Source organism: Opisthocomus hoazin, chromosome 5 (genome assembly GCF_030867145.1).
Source record: "Opisthocomus hoazin isolate bOpiHoa1 chromosome 5, bOpiHoa1.hap1, whole genome shotgun sequence".
NCBI classification, from domain to species: Eukaryota; Metazoa; Chordata; class Aves; order Opisthocomiformes; family Opisthocomidae; genus Opisthocomus; species Opisthocomus hoazin.
Window position 1 is genome coordinate 29765797 of NC_134418.1, and position 19402 is coordinate 29785198.

The 19402-nt window shown below is 44.0% G+C and overlaps 1 protein-coding gene across 6 annotated transcripts in view; it reads right to left on the minus strand.

The window, feature by feature from the left end:
* SLC4A4 (solute carrier family 4 member 4) overlaps window positions 1–19402 on the minus strand; it is a 240596-nt gene that overhangs the window by 62163 nt on the left and 159031 nt on the right. For all 6 annotated transcript variants that reach the window (XM_075420783.1, XM_075420785.1, XM_075420784.1 and 3 more), the window contains one exon: window positions 14272–14348. In XM_075420783.1, the coding sequence (XP_075276898.1) occupies window positions 14272–14348 (77 nt within the window). The remainder of the gene's footprint in view (window positions 1–14271; window positions 14349–19402) is intronic.

A 19402-nucleotide genomic window follows, 5' to 3' on the forward strand; every position in this document is an offset into this window, starting at 1 on the left:
AAATTACTGCAGCTGATGTTTTACCCTGCCACAGCAACTGCTAACTTGATCCCAACTCTGTCCTCTATCCTGTTGTGTTCGAAAGCAAAGAAAGAGCAAACACTTAGAAATTTGCTGATGCTTTGAAACAGTTTTGAGCGGTTTTGCCCCTTAAATTCTGGGCTGAGATACAATTTGGGAGCAATGTGGTGCCATGCCAGCAGCAACACCCCATGTGCCACTGAGCTTCGTGTGGCACAAGGATAACAGCATAAAGCTGTCTAACTCCCCTGTTGAAGAGACAGAGGGACCTCCTGGGAAAAGCAACCAACACAGCTGGCAGGCTTGCTCTGGTCAGCTCTTTAGCCCCAAAGGCTCAGGTTACGCTTTCCAAAGGACAGCTCAGTATAAGATCAAAATCATTGTTGGAAAAGGACAGGCTCTTCTGAAGTGCACCCAGGTAAATACAGACGACAGTTCATGATGAACTCGCACACTTCAGGAAATATTTTGTAGCAAAAGAAATTCAACTAAGACACCAAAATTTCTTTCTGATCACTCTAGTAATCTGATTTCCTTACCCACCTAGGATATTTCAACACGTCCTGCCCGTAATGCCTTTCTAGCCTTATCCTTTCTCTGTACTCTCACGATCTTTGACTTCTCCTTCCTCCCTAGTAAACATGAGGGTGAGTTACCATCTGAGCTTTTTTTGGAGGTGGTGGTGCTTTTTCTAGTGTTCTTTCACTCTCTTTCTACATCTTTGCCTTTTTGTCCATTAACAGTGACAACAGCTGTGCCAGAAACATGACACAGGGAGCTGGTGAAGCCATTGTGAGCATACACCAATGCAATTGCACTGCTCACCTCCAAGCTTTCTCATACTTAAGATCTAGATTTTAGTCTATTTGAAAAACAATGCAATTTGATTTTTTTCTTAAGAATGTTGTATCTCAAAACAAAACAATGTCGTCATATTTGAAAATTCAGTATTTAACAGAATTTCCTGTCAATTTTTGCTGCTTGGTCAATAGGAAAAACACATGGGAATATACATCTTTTTCATCATATTCAGAGTTTAACTCTTCATTCATGGCAAGCCCACTGTTAGCTGTGGCTCTAAATGTGATGCATGCATGGCCTCTCCTGGCTCCTCCAACTCCATTACACCTGGGCTGCAAAGTGTCACAGTCAACCATGTAACCTAAGGCAGCCTGTCACTGTGAAGTGGAAATAAGCTCCGTGCATTTGATCTACAGACAACTACCCCAGTCCCTGCATTAAAATACGCATGCAGCCATTTTCTGACTTGAAAAGGGAGAACAGAGCAAGACCTTCTGTTCCCTATGTCTTGTGCCTTTCTGAGGGCTGTCTGCTTGCTGCACAAGCGATGGGAGAGCAGCACCAGAGGAGCCAACATAAGGTGAATCCACCAGCAAGGAAAGCAGCATTGGGACTTCAGCCACGATATAAGCAGCACTTCTCAAAATGCAGCAAAGCATCTGTTGTGTTACTGAACAGTGGGGCTCAAAACTGCAGGAAAGCGAGCTTAGAAGACAATCTATAAAGCTGTATTTATTAACATCCAGCAATCCTTCCTGAGGTGTTCAAACAGTATCTGAGGTCCAATTCTGTTCTCATCGCCATTAAACCAGAGTGCCAGCAGAAATCTACTGACCAGCATTATTCTGACCAGCCAACTGCCAGGGTTACTCTCATTTACACATCTTCTCCCAAAGTCTAGCTATAGCTTCACACTAAAAATAGTTCCTTACAGCCTGAACGTTATTCTTCTCATCTCTGCACCTATATACTGTAATTAAATGTACCGCAGCGGACAGGAGCACGCTCACAGGGCTCTGCAACATTCATCCTGTAGCTGACAAAATATTAGCTAAGTCCAGCTATGGAGAAATGTCATCATTTGCTTCTGATGTGATACTGGGAAAACACTGCAGCAGCTGAGTTTTAAAAATCAGTCTCTCCTGGCCCTTTTCTGGTATCTTCCTGGCACTTGAAATCTCTTTAGCCTGGCACAGAATTGCCTTTCTGCTAGGTTATTAAGCTAGCTCAAGCAGGCCTGTTGCCCGGCAGGGTGATCTGAGCAGTGTTGCTCTCGCCCCCAGCCCTCCGCGTAGCACCAGCAAAGCTCCTGCAGCCTTGGCCATGCTGGTGAGGGACACCACTGACCCCATCTTCTACGCACCCCTCTATCTGGCTTAGCAATCAGGCTGCGTCCTCGCAGCCACGGAGGGATTTCCGAGATGGCTTTATTTTTTAACTTCAGCAGCAGCAGAATTAATTTGAAGTTGAAGGCTTTTGAAAAATCCTGCCCTTAGTTGATTCCCAGCTCCCCCCCCGCCTTCCCCCTTCACCCTGGGTGATCTTTGGAGATGCTGTTTGTCTGGCTAAGGGTGAATGGTGAGGGAGGATGTACTGCCAGAAACACCAACAGGGGTAACACTTAACTGGGCTACAAATCCGTAACGAGCTTTGCCAGGCAACTCAAAGAAGTAGAAAAATGGAAAAAGTCTCATGAAAGGCGTGAATTATTGATTCAGCAGGAAGAAAACTGCTGGAACAATCCTACTCCTGCACACTTCAGTCAGGATTACCACCAGAGAAAATATTAAATAATCATCAAGGAGCTCTGTGGAGGAAGCCTGGAAAAGTGCTACCAGTTCTTCCATGAATAGTGTTTTGGAGGAAACTGGAGATAAAAAAATAACAGGAAGGTGGTAAATCCACACTAAGCACTCAACTTTGCTGAACAGGTTGGTTGTGCGCTCACACTTGCTGCTGAACAAGCACAGTGTTGGCCCAAACCCAGGTGCCTTTCTGAACCAGAACCAACAAACAGGGTCTAAAGTCCCACAGCTGACCAGCTCCTGAGGCCGAGGAGACCGGCTCCTTTGGCCTCCCCTCTACGCAGCACATCAAAACAGCATGACTAATTTTGAAGAGCAATCAGTACAGTGGGTTTTTTGCTCCAAGTGAGTTTTGCAACATCACTCGCCACTTTCTTAAATAATTTATCAGATAGGTGACGGGGAGGGTGCAGTCAACACTTACAATCCATTTTGAACCACTTCCTGAAGAAGCTTCAGAAAGATCCGAGCCCTCAGCAGCACCCGAGAGCAGGGAGGGAGGGAGGCTGTGCAGCTGGAAGAGATACATTGACTTACCCCGCACGCTGCTAAATTGAGCATTGTTCCAACCTGACCACTAATGTTATGTTAAAGGCCACAGATCTCCAATGCTGTACTTGCAAAAAGGCACGGCAACTTGAAAATCACAATTTCCCTAAATGTATTTTAACACTCTGTTATCATCAGCATCACTTAAGAGTTATCGGAAATGAAAGCAATTCCTAAGTACACACAGCTTTTATTGCATCTGTCTGTTTGCTCTCAGGCACATGACTGTGCTGTAGACCTGTCTGACTTGCCCTCTCACAGATGCTGCCTCCCCTGCAGAGGCAGATCACTCTGCATCAAATATTTAGTAAAGGATGGATAGTTTCTTCCTTTCTTTTGGGAGCACCTAGCACAATCAAGAGCAACAGAAGATGAAAAGGAGCACTTGGCTGAACAAACACATGGCTCCTGCCTGTGACCCCTGGCACATTCTGCAAAGTAATTTGCAGGCTCATCCAAGGCAAGAGAATACCCAAGGCAAGTGGAAACACCATTAAACGAGTCATTAGCTAAAGCATCAGACACAAAAAGCTAACCAATAACCCATGACGCAGCACTAAAATTTTAACTAGAGAAGCCCTTTAGCCAGTTGCATTACTGTAATGATGCTCCCGCCTTTGCAGAACAGCCTGCAAGAAACATGTAGGTACTGATCTTTGGAAGAATCTGTTTGCCCTTATGTGTCATAGCCGTATTTGATCACCCCTAGCCTAAGGAAGAGTTACCAAACAAAAACCTCTGCCTGGGCGAGCTGGAGTTCAGGTAAAAGACACTACCTGTTCAGGAATAGCCTCCTTTGAAATGGAGGTTACAAGCCTATGAAAGCTTGAAACCAGCTGCTCTTTGGGGATGGAGTTCTGCAGCATGCCATGTGGCATCCACAACTACCTCTGCCCTTGCTCAAGGCACCTCAGCGCAAATCACCCAATTAGCATTGCTTTGATTCACGTGCCAGTTGCATGGGGAGAGTAGTCCCTATCAACTGAGATGGGACATAGCTAGGCCAGTCACATGCCATCTTATACCTGTTTTACACAACATAAAGCTTTTGCAGCTATGCCTTGTTCGAAAAATCAGCCCTAAGTGAAAGGAGAGCTGGGACAAAAGAAAGCCTGTTAATAAAGTGTGAGGCCATGACTCATATAAGTTTTTCTGCTATGTGTAGAGCAGCTGTCTTTATGGGATATCACCACTGCCCTCACCTGATAGCGCCCGCCAAGTTTGCAGCAGGAAAGCCCCCACATGCTTACAGCAAAAGGAAAAATAAAAGAAAAATGTCATTCAGGTCTAGTGCCACTATATAGATGAAGTAGATAACTAATAATCCCTATCTCGTCCTTACACTAACAGTGTTAATAAAGCAAAGTCAGAATGAAAGGGCCATCCACTGACCTCACCTAAGGAAGCTTGTAAACAGACACCAACTTCATAACATGCCTTCCTCCAGCCACACAGGATCTGAAGTGCAAGCTCAAATTCCCTTTCCCATTAGCACCACTTAGTTGCTATTGTCAGTGGAATTGAGCAACCAAACCAAATGCCACTGGCATAAGAAACTGAGAATGTTATCTATCTGGCAAATATCAAAATTATAGTTTCCAGGCTTTTGCTTTAAAGCCCAGGAGGAAGGCTTTTGGCAGCCCCACTCTGGGAAAGCAAAGCTGCAAGGGCTATGCCATCCTGTGGGGAAAATGTTCCACCCTTCCTCTTCTTTATGCCCTTCATGATTTTACAAACATCCTTCCTCTTCCCCAAGCCACACTTTTTCAAGCTGAAGACCCGCAGATTATATTTAGCATCTCCAACAAAGTCCATTCCAACCTGCTCTTTTTCACTCTACCACATACCATTTCTTCAGTTCACTATATCCAACAACCTCCAGCATTGCACTGTTAAAAACAGCCAGTGCTTGATGGGGGACAACAAGAAGGGGAGAAACCCATGTGAAGGTTAGGGTATAATTTGGCTGCAGGCTCCAGCTCCTGCTTAGCTCACAGCGCAGAAAAACTCAAACCCACTAAATGCAGCTCTTCCCCCCTCAAAGTACGGCAAAACCTGAGCATTCAAAATAAACACTGATCATACAGATTACCATCATAAGCCTAACTGCATACACAGTGCTCTGTGTAACTAAAGGAAGGCTTAATGGTCCCTGATCACAGGGAAAAGGGATCCAGCTCCCCATATTCCTGTTACATCAAAGCCAAGCGCAACCAGACTGCCCGAGAGCAGGAACAAAGGCTCAGGGGAAGAAACCCCTCCGCAGGTACAGGGGGAAGAGGTGAGGGCTGCATTATTTAACAGAGGCCATTAAAAAATTCACTCCACCCACTGTTTACTCTGCGTAGGGGTATGTGTGCTCACCTCAACACAGCACCAGATTTCATCATGGGGTTCCCACACTTGAGCACTGAGACACAGAGCTTTTGTACTTAAGAAAGGTTAATTCCCCCAGGAATTTGCATCTGCCTCTGTCTCTCTGTTTTTCTGTATCTGTTCACATCTACGTTTAAGATCACCTTCCCATAAATTATCCCATCAATGTTTACCTCAAGGGATACCTTCAGTGCTCTGGGTTTTGTCTATGCACAGAACTCCATTACCCACGAATGCTATAGAGGTGCACTGCTGATACACTGTGGGGAGAAACAATGCAAGCAAAACCACTCTCTGCATCATGAAAAAAGGCCAAAGTAAATGAAATTCCTGTTAACTAAACTTTCTAGAAACCTTTCCTTTCCTTCAGAAAGACAGCAGTGATCTGTAATAGGAGACAGTCATTTTCATTTGAGCTCCATGGAGTGAAATTAGGTCATCCAGGCTGACAGACCTAAAAATTAGGAACATCTGCTTGTGACTGTAAAGATGAGGTGACGCTCAAACAGGAAAAGCAGTGAATCACTCCCACCGTTAATCACTGGACTTCATTCCAAACAGTGGGATCCCATCAGTGCCCTCCCCATCCATCGGTCCCCCAGGAAAGGCAGGAGAGTTTCTCTCAACAAGGCCAATTTCTTTTTTAACTTCAGAGCTGGCTTTGGCACAGATTCCCTGTTGATATGGAAACACCAGTTTGAATAAACAGTGCACACACCACAACAAATAAGAAGGGTTTTGTGTGTCTCTCTGACTGGCCATATTCATTCAGAGTCATTTTTTGTCCCACATATAAGCCCTCGGAAAGTGGAGATAACGCCAGATCAGTAAACTCCCCTTATATCAACATATATTCATTATCTATATGCTATTGCATCAGCTCAGTAATAACAGGTCCCTGATAAAACAGATTTTCTTTAAATGTCCCCTTTATTTTACATCTTGAGCATTAAAGAAGTCCTAGCAATTCAGCCATTCAGAGCTGCCAAGGACATTTTAACAGAGCACGACCAAAGGATTTCTCACGGGAGGAGGGACAGAAGTGGGAACACCAGTGGGAACCTCTCCAGCTTCCTACGGCCCAGGTGCACTGCAGCAACAAAGGGGCTGACAAAGGCTCTACTTTGAGTCTTCTCAATCCCTTTCATTCAGAAGTAAAGTTGAAAAAATAATTTTAATTTTTTTCGTATTTTTAAGACTACATGACTGAAGAGCTAAATTACTATCCTGGCTCTAACACCATAAATGACAAACTGTCCCCTGGGCATTGCGAAGAGGATTAGAACCTTGTCCTCTCCAAAAGGCTGCTGAAACGGAGAAGGGATGCGGCTGCAGGCATGGTGCTGTTTGAGACATCTTACACAGGACAGGCAGAGTGAAACTCCAAGGTAGTGAGCCCAAACACTGCTTAAGCAATACTACGTATAAGCAAGGCCTCTAACATTTCCACAGATTAATCATGTGGGGGATGCTTTTACGAGCATCCTCCTGCAGCACTTGCGACTCAAATACTGCAACTACAGCCAGTGTGTGGCAGCGTAGTTTGAAACTGGCTAGAAAGCTGAAAACCACACAGGAAATCCTACCTTGATGTGCAGCGAATAAGAGAGAACGGAAAAGTAACACCAGCAAAATGCCCAGGCAGCACCGGGCAAGCAGCCATTGTGACCTGTACCAGCAGACGACTGGATGGTGAAGAGGCAAGCCATCAGGAGCACAAAGCCAACCTTCCAGATGTAGGCACAATCCACACATAGAAGCTTCACCAGTGTAGCCACATCAGTCAGCTGTGTGGGAAAACCCCAGATCTCTTGGCACACATAGCTTATACCAGCAAAAAGATTGCTTCTCATCAGCACGGGTCACCCAGTTAGGTGGTTCCAGCTGGTACAGGCTGTGGGTCTGCCATGCGGACCTGCCAGCACAGCATAATTGCACGGGCAACCCCGCTGACCTGCAGACGAGCCTTTAACAAACAGAAAATCAGACAGGAGTGCGGGACATCACCAGCAACAAAGAGTGAAGTTTGCGATGCCCGCTTGCAGGCCTTCACCTGATCCCCGGCAGACTGAACGGCTGCCGCTGCCCAGCGTTTTTCTTCCATTCCCCTGCTCTGGGCACCCTCTTTGACAAAAGGCTACTGGCAAGCTGGCAGGAGTTCAGACAAGAGCAATCCAAACTAGGGAGTGGCCGAGACACAAATGTATCAGAAAAGCTTATCTGCATTAAACATATAGAAGATGTGTAACTTGGCTAAGACACACCTAAACCAGCAGAAGCGTTAGATCTTTTCTAACTATATCTGGCTGAACAATCTACATGTACACACACACATAAATCTCCCCTGCCTTCCCCAGGTTTGCTGGACAGCCCACCAGAAGCACTTCATTTTTCTAGACCCATCTCTGCTGTGGGCCAGATTAGGGTAAACCACAAGGTTGTCTTTCTTGACAGCTCAAGAAACGTCCATTAGGTCTTTCAGTTTGGTGTTATTCTATACTGTGTTAGAGAAGAACTTCAGCAAACAGTTCAGCCTCCAAGAGCTGGAGGAATTCTCCTGCCATGAGAAGTCCTGGTCGTCCAGCTCCGGTACCACTGATATATCTGACAATAGAGAGCTCAGAGCCCAGGAGACAGCAGGAAGCCTAGATGCTGATTTAATAACTAGAAAACAGAAAAATAAATTGTCCAAAAATGCCACTGCCTCTGCTTGTCTAGCTGCAAACAACCAGTACACAAACTGCAGCCAACACCTCATAAAATAAGACAAATGAAGGCAAATCACTTCTCCGCACTGCTACCTCAGAAGCAGCGTTCTGCCAACACAAATACAATGAAAGGGAACACACCTCCTCTTACCTAATTATCCTTATAAACTGCCAAAACATCAAACAAGCCCAAAGCAAAAACATGATAAAACAATAAAATCAAAATTCAGTGGCCTTTATTGAAGTTATTTACCATCAGAATGGTTTGGGTCAGGGCCCTGGCACCTTCCACAGGACACTAAGGATGCTGAACCAGTCTCTTCTGCAGTCTCGGTGTAATACAGTATAATGGATCAAGCTGTCATTCTCACAGCAGAGAGGAGCCAGTTCATGCAAACTGACTTCAGTATTCGTAAATAATATACTCATAACCACACATAGCTGTTTAGGTGCTCAGCACTGCTGACAGATATGAGAGCAGCAGGAGGAAGGAATCGAAAACCTTTTGATTAGCTAAGGGGCAAGCTTCCCACACAGGCTGGAGGCAGAAAGGGAAGACTTCCTTTGGAGCTTCTCTTTTTGTTTTTCAGTTGTTACACCTCCTGCAAGACAGCATGTTTATGGAGCGTGGCAGTGAAAATGGGAATAAAAGCTTTCTTCCCCTTTTCACTTCTTCCCCCACAAACCTTTGCCTTTTGTACATATCAGTGAATACTCCGTTATGGCTTTTTATCCCATGAGCTCAGCTGGGAACCTGACGGGCAAAAAGCTTTGTGACACTTCGGTGATTGTCAGAAGATCCCAATGCCCCAAAATAACAACATAAGAGTAAATCAAGGCTGAACAAATCTCAGAGAAAATACACATACTTGTGCTCAACAACAAATTCTGGTCGCTGCTGCCTGCGGATGCTTTCTACTATCTGTTCCACGCAGGCAAACACTGTACGGATGGCACAGCCGCTTCGGCAAAGCTTTGGTGTCCACACGCTGTGTTGCCACCGCCTATAACTGACTGTGTGCTATCAAAATCGACAGTAAAACACTGTCCCATTAATTTCCCTTTCCACAGACCACCAGTCATGACAACCAGCCTACCAACCGCAGCCGCAACATGCAGTCAAGGTAGGCAGGCACTGTGTTCTGTCTGTCATAGGCACATGAGATCCAAATCAATATTATTGATGCAACTTTTGTGATGAGTAATTTGCAGCTAAAGATTTTCTGCAAATTCTGCATTTTGATAATTGGCCCTTCCTCTTGTTTCAGCTTTATAATCATTTGCTTTTCATAAATTAAAGGGGAAAAAGAGTAACATGGCATTTTTAATTTAGCAGACAGCCCAACCTTACAAGTAACACTGGACTTTATTACTTTCAGATTTCCACATCATTTTATGATTTCACGCAGTCTTATTCTGATGGCAAAATTACTTCATCCATTCCCAAACATAAGGGAGAGAATTACACAAAGCCAATGAACATGTTCTAACTCCACCATTCTCCATGAAGCAATCTCTTCTTTGCTAAAGCTGCTAATCTAATTGCTTCTCAGACATCCATAAACACTTTATGTCAGATGGGAAACAGAGAATAAAGAAGCAGACATTTAAGTTATGGCAAGATTTGTTCGGGGTTTTTTAGTGACTAGCAGTACACTGAAATTGTTTCCAGAGGACAAGACGACAGTAAAAATCAGTGCAACGATCTTAAAATTATCAAAAAGAAGCCAACCACATAGGTCTTAAATACTGCAGCAGGCTGGCTGCAGGGCACGGGGTTTGTTACCTACAGCCCCAGCTCCAAGCAGCGCTTGCCCCCAGCCCTTGTACGGCCGTCCCATCAGCCAGGGCAGTGAGCAGATGCAGACAAAAGTTACATATAAAATATATATATTAAAAAATATATCTATAGAAATGCTGTCATAAAAGTAATAGCACCAGGGCAGTCATACGTAGAGAGCAAGACCAGCGGGGAATCTTTTGGAAAACCGCCGCCATCTGTGCGTATAGCCTGTGTGTCTCTGCTCCTGCCTTGCCTTTCAGGCAGTAAGTCCCTTCTCTTCCCCTCTAGCTGATGGCTCTTTGCCCTGGCAGTGAGGGAACGGGCAGCACTTTTTTGGCTGGTCCTTCAGAAACAGCCCGAGTGTCCTCTGTCCTTTCCTGACTCCAGCCTTTTCCAAGAGGGATCCTAAGTTCATTTTCTTTGTGAAAGAGATTAATGGTTACCCAGTAAGAAGATTAACTTTAAAAAGTGTTTTAAGAGGCAAAGAGTATGAGAAAAACAAAACAAAAGCAAGATCAAAGTAAATTCAAAGTATAAAACCATCCCTCTCGTAAGGGTAGGGGAATCAACCTCCTAACAGTACAGGTAAATCTGAGTGATATCTATGAGTTTAACAGAACCATATCTCTTGTTATTACCAGTGGCTGTACTCATGTCAGTGTGTCTTGGGACCACTGCAAATACCGTCCCTTATCCTATGTGCTGTCTGCCTTCTAAGTCATCTTTGCAATCTGTGAGAAAGCCACAGAGCTGAATGGGACATCTAACCAGGTGCAGCATCTGTGTAGCGCAGCAAAGCCCAGGTCCTTGTTACACAGAGGTTTCAGTCACAGGAAAGCTGATGATTCTTGTCTTCGCTCACTCCTCTTGATTATTTACTGCTCCTCTGTCCCTGGACTCCCCTCTGCAGGGACTGAAAAATAAGCTCAGGAGACCAGGCTCGACAACATGCACCTCAAAGCAGTGCCTGTGTTTGGAGGGATCAGTCGGGGTTTTTGCCTTTGTAGCTGAGGTCCCAGCTGCTTACTGCCCCTTAACTGGATTATCTAAAAAAAAACAACCACAGCCCCAGCCACCTGAAAGCAGCCTGGCCCAGGTGACCATGCTCAAGTGCTGCTGACAGTAACAGGCCAGCTCCAAGGGGAGAGAGAAGTGGCCAAGTGTATTAGATAACATGCCAACGCATGCTACCCTTCTGCAGTGAGCTTCCCCCTCCCAGAGTGCCCTGTTCTGACCTTCTCCAGGCTTATGTTGTTGCCTCTCACCTCAAAGGCTATCCTTGGAAACGACCAGTTGTCACAAACATGGAATTGAATGGAAAAATTCAGTACTCACTAGTGGTGAGGCAGCCACAGTATGCCAAGAGATCTGCTCCTGGTTTAGCCCCATGCAGAATGATCCCAAAAAAAGAATTATCAGGGTCATACAACAGGAGACACCAGTTTTCAACCTGGACCTAACAAAATCAAGGGAAAAGGAGCAGGGAAGCCACTGGTAGATGCCTGGGACCTGACTGCCTTCCCAAAAGTATGTTAGGGAACTGCTGCCAAGCACAGACAGAGCATCTGAGGATGGAAAAAGTTAAAAATCACTGGGGTTGGAGGCTGGCAGTTGGGTAAGAACATTTTCCCAGGTAGGCTGAAGGTACTGGAAGGTATGGCTGCTTCAAAATGCTACAGCTGCTTCCAGCTAGATGAGTGTAGAAGGCAAGAGCTGTCCTAAGGCATGGTCCTGTGTCCCTCTCCACGTTGTCATGTGGGTGACAATGACAAAACCTGCCTTGTCAACCTAAAAAAGGGACGACTTGAGGTCATATTGCAACTACAAAGCACTGGCCAACAGCACTGCTCCACGCAGAGAAAGAGATAGAAACAAAAAGAAATAAAAGGGTAAAATCTTCTGATGAGCACACTTCACAGTTTGAAAAGACAGCATCCAGAATCTCTAATTTTACTTAGGTGTCTTTCTGCTCAGTAAGAACCTACCAAAACACAGATTAAAGGAGTATGCTCTCTAGAATATCGCTACATTGTTAATCACACCATTCCAATTAACATTAAAGGTTGCAGAACTGAAAATTACGGATGTAGGAAGGCAGGGAAGTTATTGAAGATATATAGAAGTTTGTTCAAAGCCTTTCTTCCTTTAAAACATGGGCACACAATATTCTCCTTTATCTTTGCAAAAACAGTGATCAATGAAAGAGCTTAGGTCCCAGTCCTGCTCCAAGCAACTGTTCTAAACTGACTTCAGCCTGTTGCAGTTTTTATACACACAAAAATAAATAAAAATTGGAATAGCCTGTTTCTCCAGCAGAGTCATACCCTCACTATACAGCCTCATTAACTATCCAGCTTCCAGATGGGACACCAAAATAATGAAAGCCAGTCATGGCTGTCAAGGCAAGAAAGAAAATCTGATCTCTGTCCAGCTCTTGCTGTCGTACCTTCATGGATTACTCCCTTGCCTACTAAACGGCATGCTAAATTTGTCTCAAGAAAGTTGCCAGGCATCACCAGAATTTCACAAACTTTATCAAGACAGGAGTTTCAATCAATCAGTAACAAAAATTGAGATCTAAGGTGATTTCTCAGGCTAGCTTTGAAAGGCATACAGTACAAGGGTTCCATTGTGCAAAGTTCATCAGCAGGACACAGGCTAATTAACTAAGTGGCTTTTTGGAGCTAGTTAGTTTTCAAGTAATGGTTTTCACTACAAACAATCAGGCAATATCTCCACTGAAAGTTAAAAACTTCGGAGCGCACTTCCAAACAGGATTTATTAACAGATTTCACTAGTAGCGCTACTAAAACATCTATTTTTGTACCCAATTCTACACAAAAAGACTATAATCTGTATGCATCCAGAGACAGTTCAGCAGGAGGGGCAACTGAGACTGTGTGCACTACCAAGATCTACAAAGCCTGCTGCAACATTCAGACCTAGTTTTCTGCTAGCCTATCTATAAGACTCCAATTATAATGTGACTAAAAATACGAAACATAGCAGTCTTTCCAATAAAAAAAGCTATTTTACAATCCCACTCTTCCCCCAGGTGGTGTGGCTGCATATATTAAAGGGAACAGCTATTTTGCAAAACCAACCAATCAATACAGATGTATGCTATAACTCTGAATGACACTGAGGTCAATGCAAAACACATTTCCCCCCTTCTCTTCCATGGAAGTATAGTTATATAATTTTTTTTTTAAATATTTAATTACTCTGAACTCACTTTTCTACATTGATTATGTTGCTGTGCCCCTTTAAGGCAGAGCGCGCTTACAGGAGACTGCAACCAGCCACCATTTGACGGGCTAGAGTCATTCTCAGCTGGCCAGCTTTACTGTGTTACCCAAATAACCTTCCAAAGTAACTATCATTTGCATTCAGAATAACCATGGGACTAGAGAACACTGAGAGACAGAAAAAAAAAAAAAGATTCTCCAAAAGAAACAGTCATGCTTTGAGAATAACCCGCTTTCTGAACTAAGACACATTTCTGAAATTTGCACAGAGACCTTTTTCAGACACCAGTTTTCTAAGAGCTGAAATAAACTCACTCCTACCCCTCAGACTCTTCAATGCTCAGAAAGGACGAGAACACACACAAAGAGAGCCCATATGACATACCGCAAACATTACCCCAGTCTAAGAAGTTGGTCAAATTCGTGGAGACTTGGCACTGAAGACCAATTTTATTACTTATCTCCATTTTGGAGCTGTTCTTCCATGGTTACCTGTCAGCACAGTTGCCTTTCTGAAGCAATGCACTATTGCACACGGTGAGGCAGCATCTTCTGTTCCACCAGCTGTTGTAGCAGCGACACGGTCCCCCGAAGGCTGGCCCTCGTGAACACACACCCTGGAGCACTGCAGGACTTTAGCTCCTGTGCAGACCCTTGCTGTAACCCCTGAAGACTCTCTTCTCAGCAGGAAGAGGATCAAAAATACATCAGTACCTGGCTATTTTCCCTCCTTTCTCATGGGTATCAGCACGATGCCATGTATTCAGTGTCACTTGCTTCAGGGCTTGCAAGAGTTTAACCTGCTGTTTTCAAGGGCTGGTGCTTACAAAGTGGAGGATCGAGCCACAGGGCTCGGAAATACTCTGCTCACCTTGTTCACCCTCCTCTCCTGCTTCAGTTTTATGGTACAGAGTCTCCTTCCCCAACATCCAGCTCCTAACCATGCACGCCACCAAGCGAAGACTGGATCTGAAGCTTACCTGATCTTTCTCAGGCTTGTCAGAGATGTCATTCAGACTGCTGGAGGTCAGGTTTCTGTGAGTCATGGCTGGGCTGCCTGTAAGAACAATGTTGACACCAATTAAAGCATCTGTTTAGATCCAATCAGAAGAACACAGAGGCTCAGGCTACAGCAACACCCTTCCTCACACAAGGGAGGTTGATGTGGGCAATTTAAGACCCTGCTAGGCTGCTTTCTGCGACTTATCGTGGCACATGAGATACTAAGATGCTAACCCTTAGTCATCTCTGACCCACAGCATTCCCGTGACTCTTAGGAAAGCAAAAGAGTCCAAGGAATTTCCATCATTCCTGCCTGCAGGAGAAAAAGCAAAGCAGCAACAAGCTGCTGACCTTGACGCTGCTGGGTCACCCAGGACCCAGTCATAAACCCATCCCTCAACAGGGCCTGGACCCTCATGGTCACTCTGACCTGCAAACCCCTCGCCTTAGCTCTCCTAAGTAGATGGTGTCTGCCCTACACTCCTCAGCATCCCAGACTTTGGTATGCAACTCAAGCAGCGAGGGAGGCTGGCAGCTCTTGGTCCTTCAAGACAGCCAATAATAAAAATCTACCTTTCTTCAAGCAAGCTCATTAATTAAGCTCATGAACTTTAAGAATTTTACTGATTAAAACGTGTGCATCACATTGATAGGCCAAAATTCACCTATTCCTGACACCAAATACCCCAGGGAGACGAAGAAAACCCCCAGAGACAAAGAGCTGAAGCAGTTCACCTCCACTTCCTTTTCAAAGACTAACTTTTCGTCTGTAAACCTGACACTCTGGCACTCAAACACTGCAAAACAGTTAGTAAGGAGCTGCTTGGTCCCTTATGGACTACTTATACTACTTATTCTTGTGTTCTAGCAGAACATGTGGAAATAGTTCTAAAGAACTTGGAAAAAAGCCCCATGATTTCAGAATTCAGTTCTACCATCCCACTAAAAGCATTTGTAGTTAAAACTGAAGAAACCCAGAAATAGCCATAATGGTAAAAGAATAAATGTAATTTAATTTAAGGAAAAAAATAAAAGAGACTTCTGGGATGGATATAGTATCATAAACCACAGTAGTCAGCATGCATTTTTTTAGTTATTCTGAAATTTTCCCATCCCTTCTCACCCATGCTCACAGGAACCAGAAGCATAGCAACAGGAGCTGTGGTCATACAGTTTGTGACCATGAACATAACTGGAAAGACAGAAAACACTCGAAAAGAAATGGCACTGAGGCATTTCCCAACTTAGGCTGTTTTGAGACAATATTGGTTAAACCTATGCTTTGATATTCAAATCAAAATGAAAGTCCAAGTTTTCAGTGTTCATCAGTTCCCAGTGCAAACAAGCTCTGTAATAAATCAGCATACCAAGGGTGGAAAAAAAAAACCCACAAAAAAAACCGAAGTGGGAAGAAAAAGATCTGGACTCCCACAACTGAGTTTTCTTTACAACATGCTCAAGAGAATAGATGGAGACAGACTTACAGCATTCTTTCTTATGAGCCACCTCAAATCACAATATACCTGCTGTGTGTTATTACCACATCCAGGAACGTCAACACAGCAGAAGCTAAGCACAGTAAGATAAATTCGACATTATAAAAAGGGGATCCCCAGCTTTTCCTCTTCCTTCTGTTATTGCAAGCCAGATTTAAGTCCCCACCTATCTCTAGAAAGTTTTTACAAATATATTTACTCATAGAGTGAGAAATGCCACTTGGAAGACTGGTTTAACCTATATATATTAGTAACCATTCTCCTAATTATTAGCAAGCCAGACTTAGGAATGTCTACAAATTTTGACTGAATGTTTGATATGAATCAGTAGGTAGGAGATAAACACATAAATGAAACAGGAAAAAAGTGATCAAACTTGCTCACATATGTTGTGTCTGTTACATGGTGTAGACATTACTTTGTTCATAACACCTTCTGTGATATGAATATTTAATAAATACTTTATTTGGTAAAAAGAAAACCTGGACAAAAAAACCCCAAAATAAACCCAGGTTATTGTAATCCTGAAGCCCATTCTTGAAACCCAGGGCTCCTTTTTCTTGTATGGTGCAATTAATTATCTCTTAAAGATTGCACAGACACTGTCAATTCTGGAAAATCTTTGATAAGTATGTAACATACCCATAAATTAAAATGAAAGATTGAAGTTCAATGCAGAGATACACATAGCTGCTTTGCAAAACTGAGTCAATAATACCAAATAAGAATCAGAGAAGCACTTTCTTTAAAATGCAAAGCTTGTTCACAGTGATAATTGGTGTCACGCAGTTCAGTGAGTCAAAGCAAAGCTTCTATCAGTTTCTATCACCTGAATGCTAAGGAGTGAGAGAAACTGAACAAGAAAGTCTTTGGCAGAGTGAAACAGATCTGGAGAAGTTCAAAGACCCGCAGAGATTGGAATACTGGTGGGTCGCTCTCAGAGCTGGGTATCCCCCACTGTCCACCTGCCCAAGGCCAGTTCATGGGCTGGGGAGAGCTGCTGTTCTCCTCTGGATGGGGAGGCAGCATTGCAGAGATTGACTTCCTCTTGTTCAAGCCTTACCGTGAGACCTCCGAGTCCTGGCACGGCTAACAACTCCAACTGAGAAGCAACTAAGTATGGCTTCCAAAAAGCTTTGAGCAAGCGCAGAAAATACTAATGATTTTATTTAAGACAGTTGTTTAATGCTGCCCTATGTAGCTGTAGGGAAAGGCATCTGTCAAAGGTATCCATTTTCTGCAGAGTGCTTTCATGGTTTTCCAAATTTCTAGGTCCAGTTCCGGAGTAAACAGACTAAAATCAGGGCCTACAGCTTTCATAGCTGATATTTTCCAGATTACATTTGTTTGTTTTGCTTATTAGATGTCCAAGGCTGAAAGTTTCTTCGGAGATAACTACCCTTCTTTCTAGAGGAAGCAGGTAATGACTTCATCGCCTCTTGCTAGCAGCCTCCTTCTTCCAACACGATGAACACAACCACATCAAACTCACAGCAGCGCTTCTCAAGGTATCCCATATTTATTCCAGACCTGGATAGACCCATGTGACAAAACACCTGTCTGCCTGTTCCAGCTTTACCTCTTGATTTAATAAATACCACACTTCCCTACAAATATGACCTTGACTATACTCTAAAACCATCACAGCTACAGCAGCACTACTACTACAAGGCTGAACAAGGATAAGTGCATGGAGCCTACAAATAAGGGACAGCAGACAAAACTGCACAACAAGAAGCATGAACCTCTGGGCAGGGGGCTCTCAGGAAACTCCTTTTGTCCCAGTTCGAGGGCTTTGGATGAGGAATGTCGCCCTCCTGCCCATAAATTCCTCACTGGCAATTCAGCACTGCTCTGACATTTTTTCTAAAGAAACTGCTTGTGTGATAGCACTCCTACTTCAGTCAGTGACAGAGCTCCTACCAGGAAGGAGGACCTGAGCCTGAGAAGCAAGTAAGCCTGCACCTGCACTCGTTTCCAAGTTATCCCCACAAAGAGCAGTGAGTACCTTAGCCATAGCTCCAACTTCTTGGCACAACACACAGACCTTACTCACTCCCTTTTTCTGTCATCAGACTGGCCTTGTATTAAGAGGTCTGAGCACCAAAACTTTACAATGTACTCTTTGTTCTTCACAGGCAGAAAGTGTCTCATGATCTCAATTTAAGTAGGGCTCTCACAGGCTAAGACGATTCGTATCTCCATCTCCTTGCAAGAAACTTTACACTTAATGCTGACAGCCAAAACCTTGTGAGCACGTAACACGACTGTTCTCCCCTAAAGTTAGGTGTCTGTGCATGTAGTCTTTTGAAGATGCCTTACAAGGTCCTCAAGTTCAGACTAGTCCCACTGTACTGACTCTGACAATCTCTTGAACATGTACTGGAAACCGTAAGCTTCACCTTTTACAAGCTTTGCTGATCGAAGGAACTTGACGGTATCGAAGCCTGCATTTAGAAGTTTTCCCCAAATCCTTTAACTTATCTTGACTGCCAGGCAAAGTCACTACCAGAAAAATGCTCCTAGAAGTGCAAGATGCAACATGAGCAATGTTGTCTCAAAAGCCATTTGGCTTTGTGGACACCGTGGCCCAAATCTGCACAGCCTAAATCCCTTCTGACTCAGGCTCCTAATGAGTGTGCACCTTTGAAGACCCAAAGACAGGAAAGGCATGTCTAATACTCATTTTTTAATGTTTGTATAACAAGCCTGCTCATAAGAGCGACTCTCTGCAGCAGACTCAACCATCTGGAGGTTACAGTGACACAAGGTAATCTCAGCCTCTGGGGTAAGCCTAGCAATACCAATTCTGAGAAAGATCTTAAAGAGGGGAAAAAAAACAACCTTCAAAACTTGGGAGTCTTTGGGTAAGCAGCTTCTCTGAATTGAGAGGAAATACGGGAGCAGAGGGAAGCAACAAGCCTCTCAGCCTACACGCTCTCAGAGCTTTGAACAAACCAGCGAAGTAAAAGGTTTCTGCTGCCGAGAACTCAGCCAAAGACTTCAGCACACAATGTTCACCCTTTATGCAGTTTGCTAACTAAGGATAATTTCCTGATTCAGGCCTAATTTACATTACTGGCTCTCTGGCAAAGGCAATGCGAGCCTCTCCTTGGCTGTGCTCAGTCAAGTACTGGTGCAAGGAGTAAGGCAGGCAGTCCAAACCCCTCCATGTTATTATCTCATTCTATTAATAGACTCGATAGTCATCTTTAACGGTGAATATCCTGGAATTCAGATTTCTGTAGATTGCTATGGCCTATAAAGAACATCTCTATGCCATCAGTGCAATAAGCTGTGCCTTCCTGGGGGAACAGCACGCTCCTGTGCTGTGACCAGCAAGGGTCCTGATGAGTAATGTTTTACAAAGGACAATCAGAGACAAGTGGGGCCTGAGAAAAGTCCAGCTCACTACTGAGCGATAAAGCTGGTGGCGCCTGCTAGCTGTGTGACAAAGGGAACTTATTTTTGTATTTAATTTATATGGAAATTAAAATATTTAAGCTCATTGCATTTATAATAATGCACTGGTGGCAAAATTCACAAAGCCCTTTTAAGAGCCAACGCGTACTGCAATAGGTGAAAGAAATGTCACTAGATGGCTTAGGAGGGA